This window comes from Leptopilina boulardi, unplaced genomic scaffold, assembly GCF_019393585.1.
Source record: "Leptopilina boulardi isolate dan_hultmark-lab unplaced genomic scaffold, ZJU_Lbou_2.1 LbouV2_310, whole genome shotgun sequence".
Classification (NCBI taxonomy): domain Eukaryota; kingdom Metazoa; phylum Arthropoda; class Insecta; order Hymenoptera; family Figitidae; genus Leptopilina; species Leptopilina boulardi.
In genome coordinates, this window is record NW_026137875.1 from 2,342,779 (window position 1) to 2,364,093 (window position 21,315).

Below are 21,315 nucleotides of genomic sequence, written 5' to 3' on the forward strand. Positions count from 1 at the left end.
CAGTTTTTAAAAATTAAAAATGGCGAATCCAATATGGCGGACGACTATTTTGAATTTTCAAAAACTGACTTCAGATTCGTAATCAAAGACCCCAAAAACCCCCGAGTAACAAGTTTCAAACGAATTGCATTAGATTTTCAAAAAGTCGACCCCAAAAATCCCCGAGTAACAATTTTCAAGCGAATTGCATTAAGTTTTGAAAAAGTCGGCTGCCATATTGGATCCGCCATTTTGAATTTTTAAAAACTGACTTCAGAATCGTAATCAGCGACACCAAACACCCCCAAGTAACGAGTTTCAAGCGAATTGCATTAAGTTTTGAAAAAGTCGGCTGCCATATTGGATCCGGCATTTTGAATTTTTAAAAACAGAATTCAGATTCGTAATCAGCATTCCCCAAAAACCTCCGAGTACAAAATATCGGTTCCCTTTTTACCTAAATTTTCGGTAATGAATATTTTTTTTCCAAAATAATGAGTTTTTTGACAATTATTTATTTATATAATTGTTTATAATTTTGCGTAAATATTGTTACTTTTATTTTCCGTTCATTCAATTATATGTTCTCATTCACTTTAAAGAAAATTAATGAATATTGCTTAAAAAACTTAAAATACAGTAAGAAAAGTTGTAAATAAAATAGGTGGTAATCTGGGTTACCACTGTGCCGCAAGGGTTAAAAATGAAAATTTTTGAAAACCTATACAAGAGATTGTAAAGAATTATTCAAAAAGTGTGAAAAAAATATATTTTTACAAGAACAAAACATATTTGTATTTTTATTTTTATATCTTTAATTCTTTAATAATTTTATTTTTTATTGTTATTATTATTATTATTATTATTATTACACGATTAATTAAATTAAAAAATATTCCATTATTTTATGCATGTAAATAAATTTATCAATTAAAAATGCAAAAAACTGTTTTTCATTAACAGTTAATGTTATTCTGAAATTGTTTGCGGTAGTCATCGGACAAATTTTGAATTAGAATATTAAAGGGGTATAATCGATAATAATAATCGAACAATTTAAAATTCAAGCGGCATATAAATGATTAAATCAAGCCAGGACCTTGCCACTTTGGTATACTATTATATATACAAAGGAACCATAAAACATTCAAATCGTGTAGAACTTATATAATTTTTTTTTATAGTCTTAAATTTATTTTGTTTTTTATGTTCCACGTATGGTTTTTTTCTCTCAACATTTTAATGTTTATAGTATATTTGCGTAAACTACAATACTATCATATAAATTAATTGTGTAAAATGAATTTATTTTTTTTTATTTATCTTATATAAAAAGAAAACAGTTACCTAAAATTGTAAAATAAATAGTTCTTCTTTCTTATTTTTATCAACAACTTTGTTTTTTTTTTAAATATAATTATTCTGTTGTCGTTTTAATGTTATAGAATTATATAATCGCGTACTTTAAATATTGAATTCCACTTTTAGGTAACAGATTTTATTTTCCATAATGTTGGTTCATTTAGAAAATTATTTTAATTTTATTTATTTATTTCAAATATAAACATAAAAATAAAAAAATATTTCAAACAGTTTTTTTTTTAATTTATTAATTATTTTTGGACTTTCTTTAGATCATTGGAAAATTTTTATCATAATGTTTCAACTTAAATAATTATTGATACATAAAAAAAATCTTAAGTTGAGGCACTATTTATTTTCAAGAAATTATAGAGTTGAAAAAATTAACATTTTTCAAAATTGAATTACACTTTAAGAATTTTTACTATTTTTCATCGGCAATTTTTTTTACAGGCTTTTTTAATATTTTTTTTTTAGAATTTCTCGTATGGATTTTCAAAAATTTGTTAATTTTAACAACAGTATGAAAAAAATGAGTTGAAATTTCATTAATCTTTCGTCTTAAATATTCAATTATTTTTACAATTTTGACCTTTTTTTCATCGCCAATTTTTTGACACGCTTTTTTTAATTTAGCAACTTAAATAAAAAAAAAAAATAAACGAAAAATAAGTAGGTATTTATAATAAAATTTATAATAATAATAATAATAATAAAATAAATTATATTTCAATAAAAAAATAAATAAATGAAAAATAATAAATGAAAAATAAGACTAGTTTTTTCTTTTAAAATATGATTTTCTTTTATAATTTTATGATTATTTAAGGCATAAATTAATAATTAAAAATAATTAAAATTTATAGTTAATAGTAAAATAATTAAATAGATTTTTTTTTTGTTTCAGGGTGAAAATGCGGTTAAAGCTGTTAAAGCTCGTTACATGCCTGCTTCTTGCAGGATCAGGTGAATCCAGGCCTCAAAATTCCGGTAAGTTATAATGTTATAAATAAAAATCATAATATTCAAAAATAAAATATATTATTTTAGTCATATTTGATCAAAATAGTTATTTGTTTAGCAATGATAAAATTGAAATCAATTTTAATTGAAAATCGAATAATACATATTATGTACTTCCAACATAATCGGTTTTAAAAATCCTGTTGAAAAAGTCGATTAAATTCTATTTTTATCTTATAAATAATCAATTGATTAATTGTTGATCGTCACATAATCTCAAACTAAAAAAAATGGTTCTTCACGCAAACAGAAATATTTAGAAAATCAAGTTCAGGGTGTCTAACAAGGATTGAGAAAAAAATTCCCTGACTCCTCCCTGACATTTTTTTATTTTTCCCTGACATTTTAATAATCTTATTTCTGCTTTCTTTGGACAAAAATATGGTTACTGACATATTTAACAATAAATTAATTTCTAATGGTAGTAACAAATGGTAATAAAAACCATTCAAGTTTTTTTAGATTAAAAAATTTTTAAATTCACAAAAAATTTTAATTTTCGTAGAAATTTACAGAAATTTCCCTGACTTTGAATGGAATTTTCTGAAATTCCCTGACTTTTCCCTGACTTTTCCCTGATACATCCTGAAGTTATATATATTTCAGAAAAACTGATATTGAATTAAAATTTTTCATCAAACAATGATTTTTTGATATTATGATTTTTTTTCATTGTTTTCAGAAAAAATTACAATTTTCATCTAGTTTATATAAAAAAAAAATATTTAATAAAAAACAATTCGAATTGTTTATAATTTTTTAAGAAAAAATATTTTTAACAACATTAAAAAAAAAATTACACAGTTGTACAGAATATTTCAAGGAGTAAAATAAGCTATTGTTTATAAAAATTGGATAAAAATTGCGATTTTTGTCTAAGGTAAAAGAAAAAAAATCAAAATGTTAAAAAAGTAATTGGTCACAAGAATTTAACTCAACATCATTTTTTTCTGAAAAGTGTACAACTATAGATCTTACAAAATTGAAATTAATTAATTTATTAACTTAATTGAATGAATTTAATTAATTGAAATTGATTTTTACTATATTTCAGTTTATAATTATTTATAAATGAATTTCAATTAATTTAAATTTAATTTTTTTTACTAATTAAGCAGAATTGATTAGAAATACAATAAATAAAATGTATATAAGTAAATAAATGAAATAAATTAAATCAAAATTTAAACAAAAAATTATATATAATATCACAGAAAATTAAAAGGCATTAAAATAAGCTGCAACGCTTATTATTTTAATCCAATTTTGCTTATTCTAATCCATTTTGGTATTAAAATAAGCAAAATTGGATTAAATTAATAAGCGTTGCAACTTATTTTAATACCTTATAATTTTCTGTGATATATATAATAAAAAGTGAAATCAATCATTTAAATATTATTTATTGTACGCACTAATGAAGAAACAGGAAACCGCGTACATGACAGAAAAATTATGGGACGCATGAATATAGGCTCTAAAATTTTTTTTTTTTAAATTATAATTTGATAGTATATCACAGTTTTCTTGTGTGTATCAAATTGATACAAGAATTAAGATCAACTCATGCAACGTTTTGATTCGATATAAGGTATCAAATTAATCCAATTATTTGGATCATTTTCAAGAAATGATCCAGAATATGGGATCATTTTTTGATACCTGAATTGGTATCAAAGTATAACTGTCATGGCTGGCATGCTCTTATTGACAAGTTTATTAATTAATTTATTCACTGCACTGAATATTCAGATATTAAAAATACTTTTATTGTGAATTTTAAGAAAGAGAGAAGCGAAAACTTATAAATTGCGAGCAATTAAATAAGAAAAAATTTATTTCGAAATAAAATGAAATACACTAACCTTTATTCATGTTTATCACATAAGATTTAAGTTAAATTCACAATCACAACACTTGAAAATTTTTAATTATTTTTATCGTTCAAATAATTATCAATAATTTATTTATTATAAATGAACAAAATTTAAGCAATGCACGCTTGATATATATTTCTAATGCGTTGTCAATTAATGCAATTAATAATTTCCTATTACACAATATCATAATCGACATATATGACATTTGTAAACAAACAGGGTTGGGAAACAAGAGCCCAAAATATGTTCGTCCATAGCAGAGTTGGGTAGGATTGAAATTCGCTTTGGACGAATATATTTTGGGCTCTTGTTTCCCAACCCTGTTTGTTTACAAATGTCATATATGTCGATTATGATATTGTGTAATAGGAAATTATTAATTGCATTAATTGACAACGCATTAGAAATATATATCAAGCGTGCATTGCTTAAATTTTGTTCATTTATAATAAATAAATTATTGATAATTATTTGAACGATAAAAATAATTAAAAATTTTCAAGTGTTGTGATTGTGAATTTAACTTAAATCTTATGTGATAAACATGAATAAAGGTTAGTGTATTTCATTTTATTTCGAAATAAATTTTTTCTTATTTAATTGCTCGCAATTTATAAGTTTTCGCTTCTCTCTTTCTTAAAATTCACAATAAAAGTATTTTTAATATCTGAATATTCAGTGCAGTGAATAAATTAATTAATAAACTTGTCAATAAGGGCATGCCAGCCATGACAGTTATACCTTGATACAAATTCAGGTATCAAAAAATGATCCCATATTCTGGATCATTTCTTGAAAATGATCCAAATATTTGAATCAATTTGATATCAAATCAAAACGTTGCATTCCAAAATGATACCATCAAGTTTACAGTGATCTCATTATGTAGAATATTAATTTTGCTGAATATTTATTTGTTCGAATATTAATGTTTTAGAAAATGCAAATGGTCGAAAATCAATTTGACAGAATTTTTATTTAAACGAAAATTAATTTGCCAGAAATTCAATTTGATCGAAACTTTGTCTTGTAGAATATTAATTTTGCAGAATTGTAATTTAAAAGAATTTTAATTTTGCTAAAAGAGGATTAGAATGAATATTAATTTTGCAAAATAGGTATTCATTTGCACGAATATTAATGTCCAGAAAAGTGAAAACGATCGAATATCAATTTGTCAGAAATAATTCGGCGGAAACTTCGAATTTGACCAATCACAATTTTCTTGATAATTTTTTATTTGTCAAATTTGAAGTTTCCAACGAATTATTTCTGTTAAATTGATTTTCAACCATTTGCATTTTCTAAAACATTCATATTCGAATAAATAGTCTGCAAAATTAATATTCTACAGAATAAACTAAGAAAAAAAATTTAGTGATTGCAACAAAATTGTTTGATTAGACAATTTTGGTTCTTGTAACCAAATTTTGGTTGGCTGAAACAAAGTCGTAGAGTTATCTCAACCAAACATTTGGTTAGGTCAACAAAATTATTTGGTTGAGTATTTTTAAATTCCAACCAAAATTCGGTTACGACAACAAAATAATTTGGTTAACATAACAAAATAGTTTGGTCTAAAAAACCAAATGATCGTTTGTTGTCCTAACCAAAATATGGTTGCGACAACCAAATAATTTTATTCGCTCTCAGCTCATAGCTTAAGAGAACAGTTAGTTTAAATCTCTCACAATGATGGGTAGTCCAGTGGTCAGAACTCCCGACCTTCAGTTTTAAAACAGAGGTTCGATCCCAGGCGGAGATGAGATTTTTCAAATTCCAAAAATATTTCAATTGGATACATATAAATTCAATGTTAAATTGATAATAAATAAATAATGAAATAAATAAAAAAGATAAAAAGAAAAGAAATAAGGTAGAATAAAATTTTTAATTTTACAAAAAAAACTGTTTCTTTGATCAACCAAACATTTTTGTTGACCTAACAAAAAAAAATTTAGTGGAGGTAATCAAACATTTTTGTTATACCAACAAAAAACACTTAACCAAATTTTTTGGTTGACTCAAACAAATAGTTTGGTTGCTTAAATATCAACAAAATTATTTTGTTGGCCCAACCAAATTTTGGTTGCTCTGACTAAACATTTTTCTCAGTGTAAAATTCTATCAAATCATAATTCTAAACATTTTGGTTTAGAGTTTATTCATGCGTTCCAAAATTATATTATAATATATAATAAATAAAACGTTAAATACCGTTTTTAAAAAGTTTAACTCTCGTGTACTTGTATATAATATCAGTTTATGGTTTTGCTTTCAGCGAAAGTAACTTTTGAATGATGTTCAACATCGCAGATTAACGTGTAATACAAGTAGTGAATCATTTTGTCTGGAAAAATAAATAATTATTTTATATTTAATTCTATTACTTCACAAACATGCGTGACTTAGAACATTAACAATCTTACCACAGTTAACGAGTCTTTATAATATAAACGCAATCTCAATTTATCACCCAATGAGATTTTTATTAAAGGATCATTCAGTCTGTACATTCAATTTCAAAAACATACTCTTTCCACTGAAAACAAATTGAAAACAATAATTAAGTAACAATTAAGATGCAATTTAGTAATAATTGAATAAAATGAAGATTCTTTTTTTAAATTATATTTATATAGTTTTATTTTTAATTTGTACAACATTAATAAAGGAAATGAAACAATTTTTTTTATTTGAATTGTGGATTTTTTTTTTTTTTTTAATTTCTTTTTTTTTTTATTATTTTTATTCGTGTTATAAATTATTATAATTATTAATTGAAAAATTAATAGACTCTTCAATCTAGGAGAAAAGTTAATGATTGGAATTTATTAATAATTATTTTACCTGAAAAAGTAAAGTAGGACTTTATTTTATAATACACACACTATATACAGTCGAGTATTATTATAATATCAGAGCACCTCATTTTTTTATGACTTGACAATAAATTTAATCGTAAATAAAAATGTAAAAAGTAAATTTTTCTTTATTTTTTAAAAATTAAAGAGGAATGGTTTATGAGGTTAAAATGTTAAGAACTTTTTGTAATTTTCGAAAATACTAACTATTTTTAAGGTTATGTGATTGTTGTGATTTTTCATGTAAATATTCTTCGCATGTTTTCTCGCGAAATATATTTAATAGGATTGAATTTAAATTTTGTGGAGAACTTAAAAAAATAGTATATAGATTTGTTTTCATGTGCCAGATTTTATTAAAATTTTTGTCAAAAAATTTATTTGTAAAAAATTGCATAATTGAGGAATTTACCAAAATTGTAGTGCCGACATATTGAATTTTCCTTAAATATGCAATTTTTTAAAAATAAACTTTTTGAAAATTTTTTAATAAATTCTGGCACATGACAACGAATCATTTATATACTATTTTTGAGTTCTTCACAAAATTTTAATTCAATGTAGGGTAAGTGTATGAATTACTGCTGATGCGCCAATTACTGCGATTTTTATAAAATTAGTAAAACTTAGTAATTAAGAACATAAAACTGTTTCAAAATGACTTTAAAACTTATTCCAAATGATATTTGATATTATATCCACTAATGATGCCAATTTCGACTATTATATCAAATTATTTATTCAAGTTACAATTGAACCTATCACAGTAATTAGAGCATGCGTATATTTTTCTCATGCTGCTATTACTGTGGTCTATCCAGTCAACCTAAACCTCTAAATCAACATTTTTAGCGTTGCAGTAATTGGTGCACACCATTCGCAGTAATTCATGCAAACTTGCAGTAATACCAGCATATGCCATTTTTAAAAAAGTTAATATTTTTAATAATATATTGAATTATTTAATATTATTTATTTTTACAGACCGATAAAAAAATATATTCAATGTTTGTTTATTGTTTGTTGCAGCTCCATATGAAGGAAGAGCGGATTTAAATGGAAATGGTTGGAAACCAATTCCAATAGGAAATGAGGATGTTTCTCAAACTTTTCTAAGCAATAGCAGGTACATAGGGAATGGAAGAAATAATAGATTAATTTATCATAATTATAACTATAATAATATACCAAGTTTAAATTTAAGTCCAACTATAAAATTAAATTATTCCACATCTGGTATGGGTCGTACATTCAATGAAAATTTCTACAATAATTATCAATTAGAAAATGAATGGATAGGTAAAACTTATCCACAACGGCGAAATGATGATAAAAGTGAAAAATTGCAAATTCACAATTCCAGGGAAATTAGTCATTTTGGAAAAAATATAATACACGAGGTGAGTAGCAAGGTTATTCCAATTCCAATTTCCAGTCACGTTTCACAGGACAACTTTTCAATACAACCAAGAAATCAAGGTCAACGAAAGATTATCGAACCTGATAGAAACTTAGTATTCGAGGGGAGAAAAATTTCTTCTAGAAATCGGAATTACGTGAAGATCATACCTTATAATCACATCCCAAATCGTAGTAATACCAAGGATAAAATTAAAACAACAAATAAAAATTTCAAAAATTCCACAAAAACTCTCAAAGACAAGGTAAATGTCGTGAAAGCGAATATAAATTCCCAAATAAAAACTGAGAATTCACCAAATAATAAATTTCAACATGTTAGACCCCCAAATCTTGTGACAAAAGAACATTTTATGCAAAATTCACACAATGTCATAACTCCAAGACCAAATTCCAAAGTGGCTGCAAATCTTCCTTCAAAAACCTGGTCTACCGATGTTGCGTCAAATATGCAAGATCTTTACAATTCTGAAAAATATTTCCCCTCACAGGAAATAAAGACAAAACATCATCAACAAATTCCCATTCATTCATCAATGGAGGAAATGATTCAATGGCTGAGAATTCCCGCTTTTTCAACTAACAAAAGCCACATGATTGATGAACAATCAGGAAAGCCAATAAGTAATACTTTCGAGCCAATCTACGAGGATCTCGAACCCAACACACCACTTAGACCAATCGATGAATCATCCACTGAAGATAAAATTGATGAATTTCAAAAGCCGCAGTATTATTTTTCATCGCCTCAACTCGATTCAATGATTAACAGTCTTCAAGATCCTTCATTAACACGACAACCTGTTTATAAACCAACTACTCAAGTTGTTCAGGACACTGTCGTTCATATTATGAATCCCGGTTCAAAGAAACCAAATGTCACTATTACAGGTTCGAAGAAACCACCGAATAAAATTTCCGAAACTAATAACACTTCTGGTTCACCGCCAAATGTTCATATAATGTTCATGAGTGACGAAAATCCCACAAATAATTCCCAATCTTCGTCTATCGTAAGGGACGATTGTCCGACAATTCTAATAAATTCCATTACCAAAGTGAACAATAAAATCGAAAGTAAAGAAGGATGTACTGATTTAAATATTGTCATTAATTCTCATATTTTGAATACAAATGTATTTACCAGTCCTTCATCTAGCTCAATTGGATCAATACAACCTGATCCTCTTCTTTATACCAGCGATTCATCATTTCAAACTGCTCCCACAAATGATCCATTCTATCAAAGTGAACCAACGACAAATTTTGATTCATACACACAAAATTATTATTCCTCATCTCAGATTGATTCTCATCAACAGTTGAAAATTCAAGCGCCACAGGTGACAACAAATCCGGAAAATTCTGTTGAAATAATTTCGGGAACAAAAATTAATATCGGTTCACCACCATCTTTCGATACAACCGCAAATGTTTCTTCTGATACAATTTCCGATTTATTTTCTAATACAGCTTCTGATATATTTTCTGAGACAGCATCTGATACAGTTTCCAATATGTCTGATACAAATTTCGAGGATGCTGACGGACCACCCAAGGACGAGGGTCCAATTGAAGATATTCCCGAAGTTGAAGAATCAGTATCAGAGGCTGTTAACGATGCAGCAACATCAATTGCAACAACAACAGTAAATGATAATTCAACATTATATTCTGACGAGAATTCAACAAGTTTTTTCAGTAATTCGTCAGGTGTTACTGAAATGGGTTTAACATCATCAGGCATTGAAACTGGACCTGGTCAAGCTAATGATGGATCATCGGGAGCGAGTTTCACTGGTCCACGACCAAGTATTCCAAATTTATCGGCATTGACAAATATGGCCGGAGCTGCTAGTCAGTTATCAAATGCTGATGCTTTAGGTTCGGCGCCTAATGCACCGCCTGGTGGTGGAGGAGCAGCTGCCATTTCTGCCGCTGCTGATTACGATGAGGACGATGATGATGATGATTATTTTGATTATGATGATTTTGATATATCACCCTATGGTATGATGGATTCGATGACATCATTATTTTCATCATTCAGTTATTTGAATCCATTGAATTATGGTCTAATGAATGTGAGTATTGCGCCATTTGCTGCATTCGCTGCGGGTGTTCTAGGTGTGGCGGCGTTTTTATTCCCCTGGGCATTTCCCGGTGCTCTAGACCTTGGCAGATCGTCTGATCGAGTTGATGTTAGATTTACACCAGGCCTCGAGGAAATAGTTAAACAAGCCATTCGCAAGTATAGAAATTGGAACGAATGGAAAAGTAAAAGGAGGAAGAGGAGAAAGAGATGAGGTTTAAACAAAAGAATGGTTTGTCAAATGTGGTACATTATATAATAATGAGGGATAATTATTGATTTATAAGATATAAGAGATTTTTTTAGCTTTATAAAATTTTCTCTATTTTCGAATTAAGGAGAAAATTTTGTTGATTATGAATAACTTCTTTTAAAGTTGATTGGTGTCTTTAAAATCTTGTGTTCATTAAATTTTTTTTTTCATCTCTTTTAAATCCTTTACAATTTTTTTCATTTCTTTTATTCTTCTTTTTATAAATCCATTAGAAATTTATACATTTCTACTCAATTACGAATTGTCGCACCCTTATTAAAAATAATTACTGGCATAATTATTGAGATAATTACTGGAATAACTACTGGATTAATTATTGGAAACTAAAGTAATTTTTTTGCGAGAGAAAAATTTTTATACCTTTCTTCGATGATAATGGATTAAATAAATAAGATCAGTCGATGAGCAAAGATTCCTTAAAATATTAACTAAAATGCAGAACGCTCAAATGATAATAAAATCTGAATTTATTTTAATAAAAATGTGCCTTTTAATGTCCACTTATAACAATTTTATAAAACTAGAGAAAACGAAATGTAACGCTTTTGTCGTCTGCTGCGCTAGAATACTCAGCGCCATCTACAACTTTCTAGCAGACGACACCCGCGAAAATTCAAAATAATATCACAATTATAAGAATTAGAAAAACTGCCAGAATATTTTATTTTCAAAATTGAATTGAATTTTTTAATATTGATTTCAAATCTTTTGATTTTTTGTGTAATATTTCTTTTTTTTATTATTCCTTTCATACTTTTTCTTCAGATCTAATTTTAATCTTTGTATAATTTCAAAAATTTTAATTTTATTTTCAATTTTAATTGTATTGCTTTTCTTGTGTTCAGATTTATTTTTAAATATGAAATAATTGTTAAATTTTTTATTTATTTATTTAAATATTTATTTATTTATAATTATTAATATACATTGTAGAATTTTAATATTCTGTAGGGTTTATTTTTATAAAAAGACAATTAACATGCCAAAATACATTATATGTAGGGTAAATGTACTTTTTTGTGGTCAATCCATTGGTTTTTGTACATTTATCCTATAGTAGATTTTAATATTTATTATTTTTATTTATTTATCAAAATAAACCATTCTTTTTTGTTACTTAGATAAGTTTATTTTATTTATATATTTATTTATACGCTTTAAGTATTTGAAAAAATTTTAAGTTTGACATAGTTTGGTATATAGTTAATAGAAATCAGTATTTTTTTTACACCAATTTGTATTATTTTTATTCATCAAAAAATATGATTACGACTTTATAACTATAAAAAGTAGTTTTATTAATTTTTCATAAATTTTATATTTATTAAATTTCTATTATTAAAAGATTATAATGTTACCTTAGAGCGTTGATGGTTTTAACTGTAAGTGCAATTAAAGAATTTACAAACAAATAATGTATTATTGAAATATTATTAAAACATGAACTTTTTTTAAATATTTATTTAATAAAACATTACACAGTTGTGTATGAAATATATATATATATATATTTTCAACAAATAATAATTTATCTATATGGAAAAACACTCTTTAAAGTGGATATAATTTTAATTTAAAAAATAAATACCAGAAAGTGGAATAATTTAATTATTATAATTATTTATATTTCAGGTTTTAATTTATAGTTACGTTTTGTGTATATTTTATAATATGAAAGAATGTATTTTTATAAAAATATAATGAAAATTGAAAATATTTGCATTTTTTGTGTGAAATTAAGAGATTATATATATTTGTATTACGTTATTATGAAATTATTTTTATAAAAAAAAAATGTCTACGTTTGAAATATTTAATGAAATTTTAAATTACATGCAGATATGTATGCAAAATTTCCCAATTATTTCTATTCCTTGTTCTCTTTTTATGAGATTTGCTCACGTACGTACATAAAAACTTAAAGCCTTACATATACTGTTGAAAACGTGAATAGCCAATTACTATAATATATTGAAGTAGGCAATAATTTGTCAATGATTACAATTTTCCATTATAAGATACAATAATATTTAAAAATTCAGCAATGAATTCTATTTTGCATATATAAAAATATTGTAATTGAAATTTTTTATCACCATCGTTTTATAATAATTTTATGATAAAAAATGAACACTTATGGTTTTCCAATTATAATGTATTTAAGTAAAATATTTATACATTTATATCTATATTATTTATTTAGATAGAAATTATCAATATCTTTACGTTTAGATAGAAAACTGTTCTTTTTAAATTAAAAAAAACAAAAAATTGTATGTCTTTACTGTATAAAATTTACTAATAAAAATTTATATGAAAAAATATTTTGTACCATTTTCACTGTAAATGATTTATTTCAGGATTATCGAAAACAAAATCAACTCGTTAACATTTTCTTACCTATTAAATTATATATTTTAAAATTTTAATTTAGTTCAACATTTTTTTTGTGTTTTTAATTTATTTTATAGAATACCAAATAAGAATTTTTTACTTTAATTAATATAAAGAGAAACAAAAATTTTAGAGAAATTAAAGCTTTGAATACTTTTATTCTTAATATAAATTATTATCAAATTGTAAACTGTAACAAATAGTCCACTGTATATGTATACTAAAATTAATGTTCTGAAAGTTGAATATCAATTTATTTAAAAAAATTTTCAATAAAAACTACTGGTTAAATTTACTAACAAAATTAAATGGCTAAAAATTGTAAACCTATTTTAAAGTGGATTAATTACAATATATTAATTTTGTTTTTAATATAAACATTCTTTTACAAATTTTTTTTTATTTTTAGGCCACGGACATCTGACTCTCAGCGTCAGCTGAAAGATCTTCAACATATGGACCAATCATTGAGGACAGTGGCCACACAATTATTAAATGTCACAAATCCAAAGGAAATTTTACAAGATGACAAAAAACAACAACCATCCAATGATATTTTGACAAAACTTATTTTCGTCGAATCATCAGAGAAAGATGCCGAAGAAATACAAGATTCATCCGTAGTGGTGAAAACAATTGATTCTCTAAATTTTGAAAAAAATTCCACTAAACATATTTCCCAAGAAAGACCAATTAATTCAAAATTTGGATTTCTCGAAAGCAGTCATCCCGGTGAAGCAATGGCATTGACAGAAGAGGAATTAGAAAAAGAATTAAATTCCATGAGACATCCAATTCATAAAGTTCAACCAACAACAACAGGTGGAATTTCAACATGGATTCTTTTAAATCCACCTTCAGCAACAACAGATCTTCCACTTGATGACGAAGAAAAAACCAAATATCCTCCATCTAATGAAGGTCAATTTATCGTTAAAACAACGTCAACAATTCAAAAAGTTGAATCCACTGATCAAAAAAAAGCAACAGCATCTGTTGAGAAAGTTACCACTACCCAAACACCAATTTCATTCGAAAAAATATATACACAAGTTCCCAAAAAATCAACGCCCAATCTCATTAGAAAATCAACAACTCCATCAACACTCAAACTAGAGAAATTGATGATTAAAACGGAAAAAGTAACTCAACAGTCGGAAAAATTAACTGCAAATTCAGAAAAAACGACTCAAATTAAAAAAATCGAGAAACAATCAACAACACCTAAAACTACAACAACAAAATCAATTAGCGAAGTAAAAGAAACAAATTCAATTTCTCCAGACAATTCTGAAATAATAACAGCAGCAACAACTCCAAAATCGGTAATAACAAAAAAAATCCCATCCACAATTCGAACAACAGCTAAACCCAAAACAGCAAATCAGAACAATAAAAATTTAACCCAAGCTAAAAATACAACCACCAAGGCTCCTAAACCTCAAAATAAACCAAAACCTACTCCTCAGAGAAAGACAACAACAATTAAACCCGAGACACACAATTCTCCAACACCAAAAATTGAAAAAGTAACATTCAAACCCGTTCAAATGATTGCAAGTCATTCGGATATAACAGAAGTACCAATGTTTATCACCAAAATAAAAGCCTCGGTATACACCGAAACGAAAAAAACACCACCACCAGAATTATCAACACCAAAACCAACGACAAAATTGACAACAAAATCCAGTGCAATTAAAGAGGAACCAATTAAATTCAAACCATCCGGTAATAAAGTCAATAATGTTCTACAGGTGAAATTAAAAAAACCAATGGACGACATGACAAAAATTGAGATTGAACCCATCAAAGTAAATGCACCAGTTTTGAAAATCGAAAAAGTCGATAGTTCCAAAAAGAATTCAAAAATTGATCACAAAAAGATAGAACATTCCAAAAATGAACATCAGGAAATTTTGAATAATTCCAAAATTGATTTTAATTCCGAATTAACGAAGATAAATATCGATACACAAAAACCATCCTCAACAACAACAACAACAACGACAGTCAAACCAACATCAAAACGAAGACAATCGTCCAAGCGAAAGAAGAACAAAAATAGAAGACGTAAACCCACAATAACAACCGAAAGTACAGATACAGCATTATCGGCCCTCTCCACAATTGCTGAAGTATTAAATATTGCTGAATCATCAAGTGCCGAGAATGCAATTCAAGAATCGAAAATTGAGCCCGAGACTAAAGTAACCAACAGTACAAAAACAAAAAAGAAACAAGTACAAAAGCCAATTAGTACACAGATTTACAATTTTTTGAGTCGAGAAGTAATGCCAAGCTTTGGTGTAATGTCACTTGTTGGTTTAGGTCTGGGACTTGCGTCCTATTTCCTTTATCCCTTCGGTGGTTCAATTGCACGTCGAAATTATGAATTGGAACCAAATTACAAATACAATCTTGACGAATATGGTGGTAATTATGGACAAAATGAGGAGGAAGTTTTTTCAAAAGTACTGCAAGGAATGACGAAGCATGACAATAAATATCAAACTACCAATAACAATAATAATAATAATAATAATAATAATAAAGATTATGAGAATAATTACTACAAATATCATCATTATGATACAACAACTAGAAAAACAGAACAAAAACAAACAACATCATCGGGACCAATTTATCGACCAGTGGTGGAAAATTCCTATGATGTGAATTATAGAAATACGGAATTTAAATATCCTGATTTACCAACAACACCAAATTATTATGAACGACAGAAACAATCTGATTTTACCATTGGTAAGGAAGGTAATAAAAATCGACAATTTGTTGTGGGTAATATACCGAAAGAATATAGTTCAGAGGAAAAGGAATCTTCTTTATCGATAGCAAGTAAGAGAGCCGATTATGAGAATGAAGGTCCCAGTAAATTTGAACGTGAAATGGCACAAAATTTTAATTTTCCAAAAAATTCCGTCAATATACCACAAGCTTACACGCAGGTTGAGCCACATCGTAAAAATGATGATGTTTATGAAGAAATTGAAATTACACCCACAGCCGTTGCTGTTGAACATGGACCAAGATTATTGAGGGTAAGAAGATCGAATTTTTTAAAAAACAAAAGAGATTCTGTTATACAATTAATTCCATCAAAAAGTGAAATTGAAAAAGAACATCAAGAAGAGGAGGTGCCGTTGAGTAATGAAATTTTTGATATCATTGATTCTGCAATACCGGTTAATGAGGATGATTTAAAAAAAGAAGTCGCCAAAGAAAAAATGAAGGAGAAAATGAAAGACGATGATATTAAAAAGAAACTCGAGGATGAGAAAAATTTTATACAAAATGAAATTATACATTCTGAAAGTACAACAAAAATGACTTCTTTGCCAACTGTGAAATATTTAACGACATCAACGGGTAAAATTGAAACAAGTAAAAGTGAAGCGACAACTTTTAATTCAAAAACTAAAAATTCCACTCATTTTAAAAATGAAGATACAACCACGGAAGATTGGTTTAATAATGATGAGGTAATTACCACCGAGAAATCAAAAACCCCGGAGAATGAGGGATTTAGTATTTTTTCCATTGTAAAGAAAATTGCGGAAATTAAAATTAAATTGGGTTTGACACTATTGAAACATGCCAGTGAAGGATTTGCGAGATATTTAGGGCATGTGCAAAAAAAATTTAATGGCGAAGAATAATTGTCATATAAATTATTTTTTTAGATTATTGTCAATGCGTATAAAATACATGTTGCCCTTATAAGAATTTATAATAGGAAATTTTTAATAGAAGTCTTGATTACGGTAGAAAATAAATTAATATAAAATACAGAAGAACTTTAATTAGATATACGTGTAAATTTGTTTATTGAATTCAGTGCCAATAACTGTGCCATTCCAGGAGTTTTTTAAAATCATTTTTTGGAGCAACCTCACCAATTTAAATAAATTTTTTTGTATTATTAATTATTATATTAAAAAATTTATTGATTTATAGGTCTAAAGAACCATTCATTGTTTATTTAAAAGATACAACAAAAAATATTGAACAAAAACCACTTTCGACCGACTGAACTTAAGGCCAGGTTTAAGTGAGGCAGCGCCATCTACATTGATACTAAAATTTTGGAAAATTTTCAACAGCCTTTTCTTGAAAACAAGATGGTAAAATGCTTTTTCCTTTATGGATAATTGATTATTGGCAAGATATACACCAGCTAAAACTTTTTTTGAGTTAAAATAATAAAAAATATTTCATTTCAATAAATTAAATATGAGCACTTTTTTCACAAAAACTGTAACAGTACTTTCTCAGAAATTACAATCAAAAATGCAATTTCCATTTGGAAAATTAATAAACGCTAAAAAATACACGACCTAAGATTTACCAATCACGAAAATAACAAAAAAAAAATTTTATTAAATATTTAACATATTGATACTGCTTTACTGATTGTGATAGCCCTTTGGTAGATTATGTATTTCAGGTGGTTAGCAACAGCGCCAATCTCCTCCTTTCGGCAAAACTGCGAAACGTCTGGTGACATATATAACCTGCCAAACGGCTGTCATAATGAGTAAAATATATTATGTTAAAATACTTTTTTTTCTTATTTTCGTGATTGGTAAATCTTAGGTCGTGTATTTTTTAGCGTTTATGAATTTTCCAAATGGAAATTGCATTTTTGATTGTAATTTCTGAGAAAGTACTGTTACAGTTTTTGTGAAAAAAGTGCTCATATTTAATTTATTGACATGAAATTTTTTTTATTATTTTAACTGAAAAAAAGTTTTAGCTGGTGTATATTTTGCCAATAATCAATTATCCATAAAGAAAAAAGCATTTTACCATCTTGTTTTCAAGAAAAGGCTGATGAAAATTTTCCAAAGTTTTAGTATCAATGTAGATGGCGCTGCCTCACTTGGACCTGGCCTTAAAGTTGAAAATTTTCCTTATTTTTCCAGTTTACGTATTCAAAAAAAAATTCAGGTGCTTGGTATCAATTTGCTAATTTTAGAAATTGTTTTTTGTTATTTTGTTCTATTTTAATCTGCTATTATAGCTGCGCGCGACGTTTATTATTTTCCAGTCAATGATACCAACATATAATTTATTTATTTATTTATTTACATGTAAACAGGATTACAGAGAAGAAAAATTTGCCCTTTTGTACCAAAGTACTAAAATTAGAGAAATTGTAAAATATATTAATATAGAAATACAACAAATATAGTTCATAATACGTGAACTAAATATGGTAAACATAACCTCACTTTTCAGAATTATGTTGGTATCACTGACTGGAAATAAAAAACGTATAGCGTGCATCTATAACAGCTGATTAAAATAAAACAAAAAATAATTTCTAAAATTTTGAGCAAGCTAACTCCAAAAACACTAAAATTTTCTTTTTGGATATGAAAGCATTTTGTTTTGTCGTTCAAAAGTGGAATTTTCAATGTTCATTGTTGTATCTTTTAAATAAAAAAAATTTTTTTTTGTCAAAAGAATGATTTCTTTCTGACCTATATTATTATTAAAAAGAAAATTTTATATATCAAGTTAAATTGGCGAGGTTACTGCGAAAAGTGATTGAAAAAACTCTTGAAATGTCACATCTTCATTAAATAAAAGAAATAAATCTTGATAATTTATTATTAACTACATTTCAAAAACAATGTCTACCTTAATAAAAAGAAAAAAATATTTATAATTTTAGAAACCATAAGCCCGAAATGAAATATTTCGGTGATTTAAAAACATAACCTAAACAATTTTTTTAAACTTACGTATTGTGCTATTGTGTGATGAAAAATAATTTTTGCCTCATCTCTATCTTGATTAACTGTTGAATTCATTTTCAATTAATTACAATACTTTTTAAATAATTAAATAAAAAACTTTTACTTCTTTTCCTCCTATTGACTTCTCGTCGAACGAACTGTTAAAACTATGATGAAGAAATATATGTTTGATACAAATGAAAAGTCAAGGGTAGTCAAAATTATCATGAGTAATATGTAATCTTAGTATCTCTTAAGGTGCTTTTATACCTCCAATATTTTGGTAAAGCAATCGGCTGGATTGAATTTTCATGGAGAATCACTGAATTTGATTGGCTCTAAAAATATTCAATTTTCACGGTGGAAATGGAATATTAGTCAGGGCCAATCAAATTCAGTGATACAACCGTGAAAATTCAATCCAGCCGATTGGGAACGGTGGTCTAGTAACAATCTAGTAACTTTGACCCATTCTCTCCCTCCATTTTGTTTTTTCTATTCTTTCTAACCTATTAATTGAAGAGAGACAAAGAAAGAAAATGGAGGGAGAGAATGGGTCCCCACCAGATGGCGTATTGCAGTTTAGCTGATCCCAATTGCTTTACCAAAATACTGGAGATATAAAAGCACCTTTATGTTTACAAGAATAATAATTCAGCTGCTGCCCTCTGTTTAGCACTGACAGAATTGTGAAGTTTATTCGCCATTTGTCATAATTCTCGTCAACTACCGCACCCTGCTCTAGTGAAAATTTAGTAACTTTATAGTAACTTTTAATTTTAACAATAAAGTTACTAAATTTTCACTAGAACAAGATGCGGTAGTTGACGAGAATTATGACAAATGGCGAATGAGGACAATAGAAATCAATCGAAGTGAATTATTTTTTAAACATAAAGATGTATTTATACGAAAATTAAATTAATTTATGAATTACTAGTTATATTTCAATTTTATTAATTAGTAATCAATGAATTAATTTAAATATTTTAATTAAACTAAATAGAAGCACCTTAAGGGATCCTTCTTAAAGTAATCTTGACTACCCAACCTTGTTGATCACCTATTTTTGTTTATATCAAACAAATGTTTCTTTTATTATTTTTGTTGGCTTTGAAAGGGATATACTTTTTATTATTTAATGATTTAAAAAGTGTTGTAATTAATTGAAAATGAATTTAATAATTAATGAAAACAGAGATGTGCGAGAAGGATGCAAATTCGTTTCAACGCGAAACGGAAAAAATTGAACTGATTTCTAGGTTATATTTTTTAAATCATTAATCGATTTTTTCCTATATGATCGTGAAAGAATGTTCGAAAACGAATGATAGAGATATTACGAATTTTCTATTATAAATTTTTATAAGTGTCTGCTGAGACTAATTTTTCAGTTTTTTCAACTTCATTGTACATTTTTTCGCATCGGAAAAATGATATTCTAAATTTAAGAATAAGTTTTATTCTTTTATTAGAATAAAATATTCCCCATAATGAAAACAATTTTTAGGTTCATAAATATTTTTTTTTTCAAATTATTTGAATTAAAAAAAAAAATTTAAGAATATTATACAGTGTTAGGTTTTAAAATAAAATTATTTTTAGAATATCGTATCTCCGATGTTGTTACAGGTGTAGTTTTAGTTAAAATAATTCTTATAAATGTTACAGACTTTAATAATCAAGAATAAATAATTTAACGACTACAATTATACATCAGAAAATTGAATCAATTCAATCGTGTAATTAAAAAATTAGTTAATTAGTAAATTAATAATTTATTTAATTATTGATTGCAAAATCGAATTAATTGTTTATTAAATACACTATTATACATTTAATGATCAAATGATTCGTTTTTTGATAAAAATATGAGTTTTTCATTTAAATAAATATATAAATATTGACTCATTTATCATTTCATTTATAAAATATTTAATTATATTGAATAAATACGAGATATTTAGTAAATGAAATAGGTAATTAAAATATTTAATTATAATTTCAAATTTAAGAAATTGTTGTCGTTAAATTAATAAAAATTAAAAAAAAAAGCATTGACAATATTCAAGATTGAGAAAAATTGCTTTCTAATTTTAAACCATTAAATTTCTAAAAGATCAGAAGAAAAATTGTCTTAGAAATCGTTTTCTTTTGGAAAAATTTTTTAGAAAATTTAAAAAAAATTTAATTTTATGTACTTATTATTAATTTTCTGTGATTGTTTCTATATTTTCATCAAGTTTGATATATATATTTTTCG

General features: G+C 26.3%; 1 protein-coding gene and 1 long non-coding RNA gene across 5 annotated transcripts in view; one reads left to right on the plus strand and one right to left on the minus strand.

The window, feature by feature from the left end:
* Positions 1 to 6,785, minus strand: part of LOC127283693 (uncharacterized) — a 53,584-nt gene extending 46,799 nt beyond the window's left edge. For both annotated transcript variants that reach the window (XR_007843387.1, XR_007843386.1), the window contains exons 1-2: positions 6,674 to 6,785; positions 6,462 to 6,594 (exon numbers count right to left, since the gene is read on the minus strand). This is a non-coding gene — a long non-coding RNA (uncharacterized LOC127283693). The remainder of the gene's footprint in view (positions 1 to 6,461; positions 6,595 to 6,673) is intronic.
* LOC127283639 (probable serine/threonine-protein kinase DDB_G0275165) overlaps positions 1 to 17,761 on the plus strand; it is a 60,439-nt gene extending 42,678 nt beyond the window's left edge. For 2 of the 3 annotated variants that reach the window (XM_051308638.1, XM_051308639.1), the window contains 3 exons: positions 2,249 to 2,331; positions 8,138 to 8,234; positions 13,697 to 17,761. In XM_051308638.1, the coding sequence (XP_051164595.1) occupies positions 2,256 to 2,331; positions 8,138 to 8,234; positions 13,697 to 16,967 (3,444 nt within the window). In that variant the 5' untranslated portion in view covers positions 2,249 to 2,255 and the 3' untranslated portion in view covers positions 16,968 to 17,761. Of the gene's footprint in view, positions 1 to 2,248; positions 2,332 to 8,137; positions 10,805 to 13,696 lie in introns of all 3 variants that reach the window. The other variant, XM_051308640.1, reaches the window with a different exon arrangement.
* Positions 17,762 to 21,315: the final 3,554 nt, after the last annotated feature.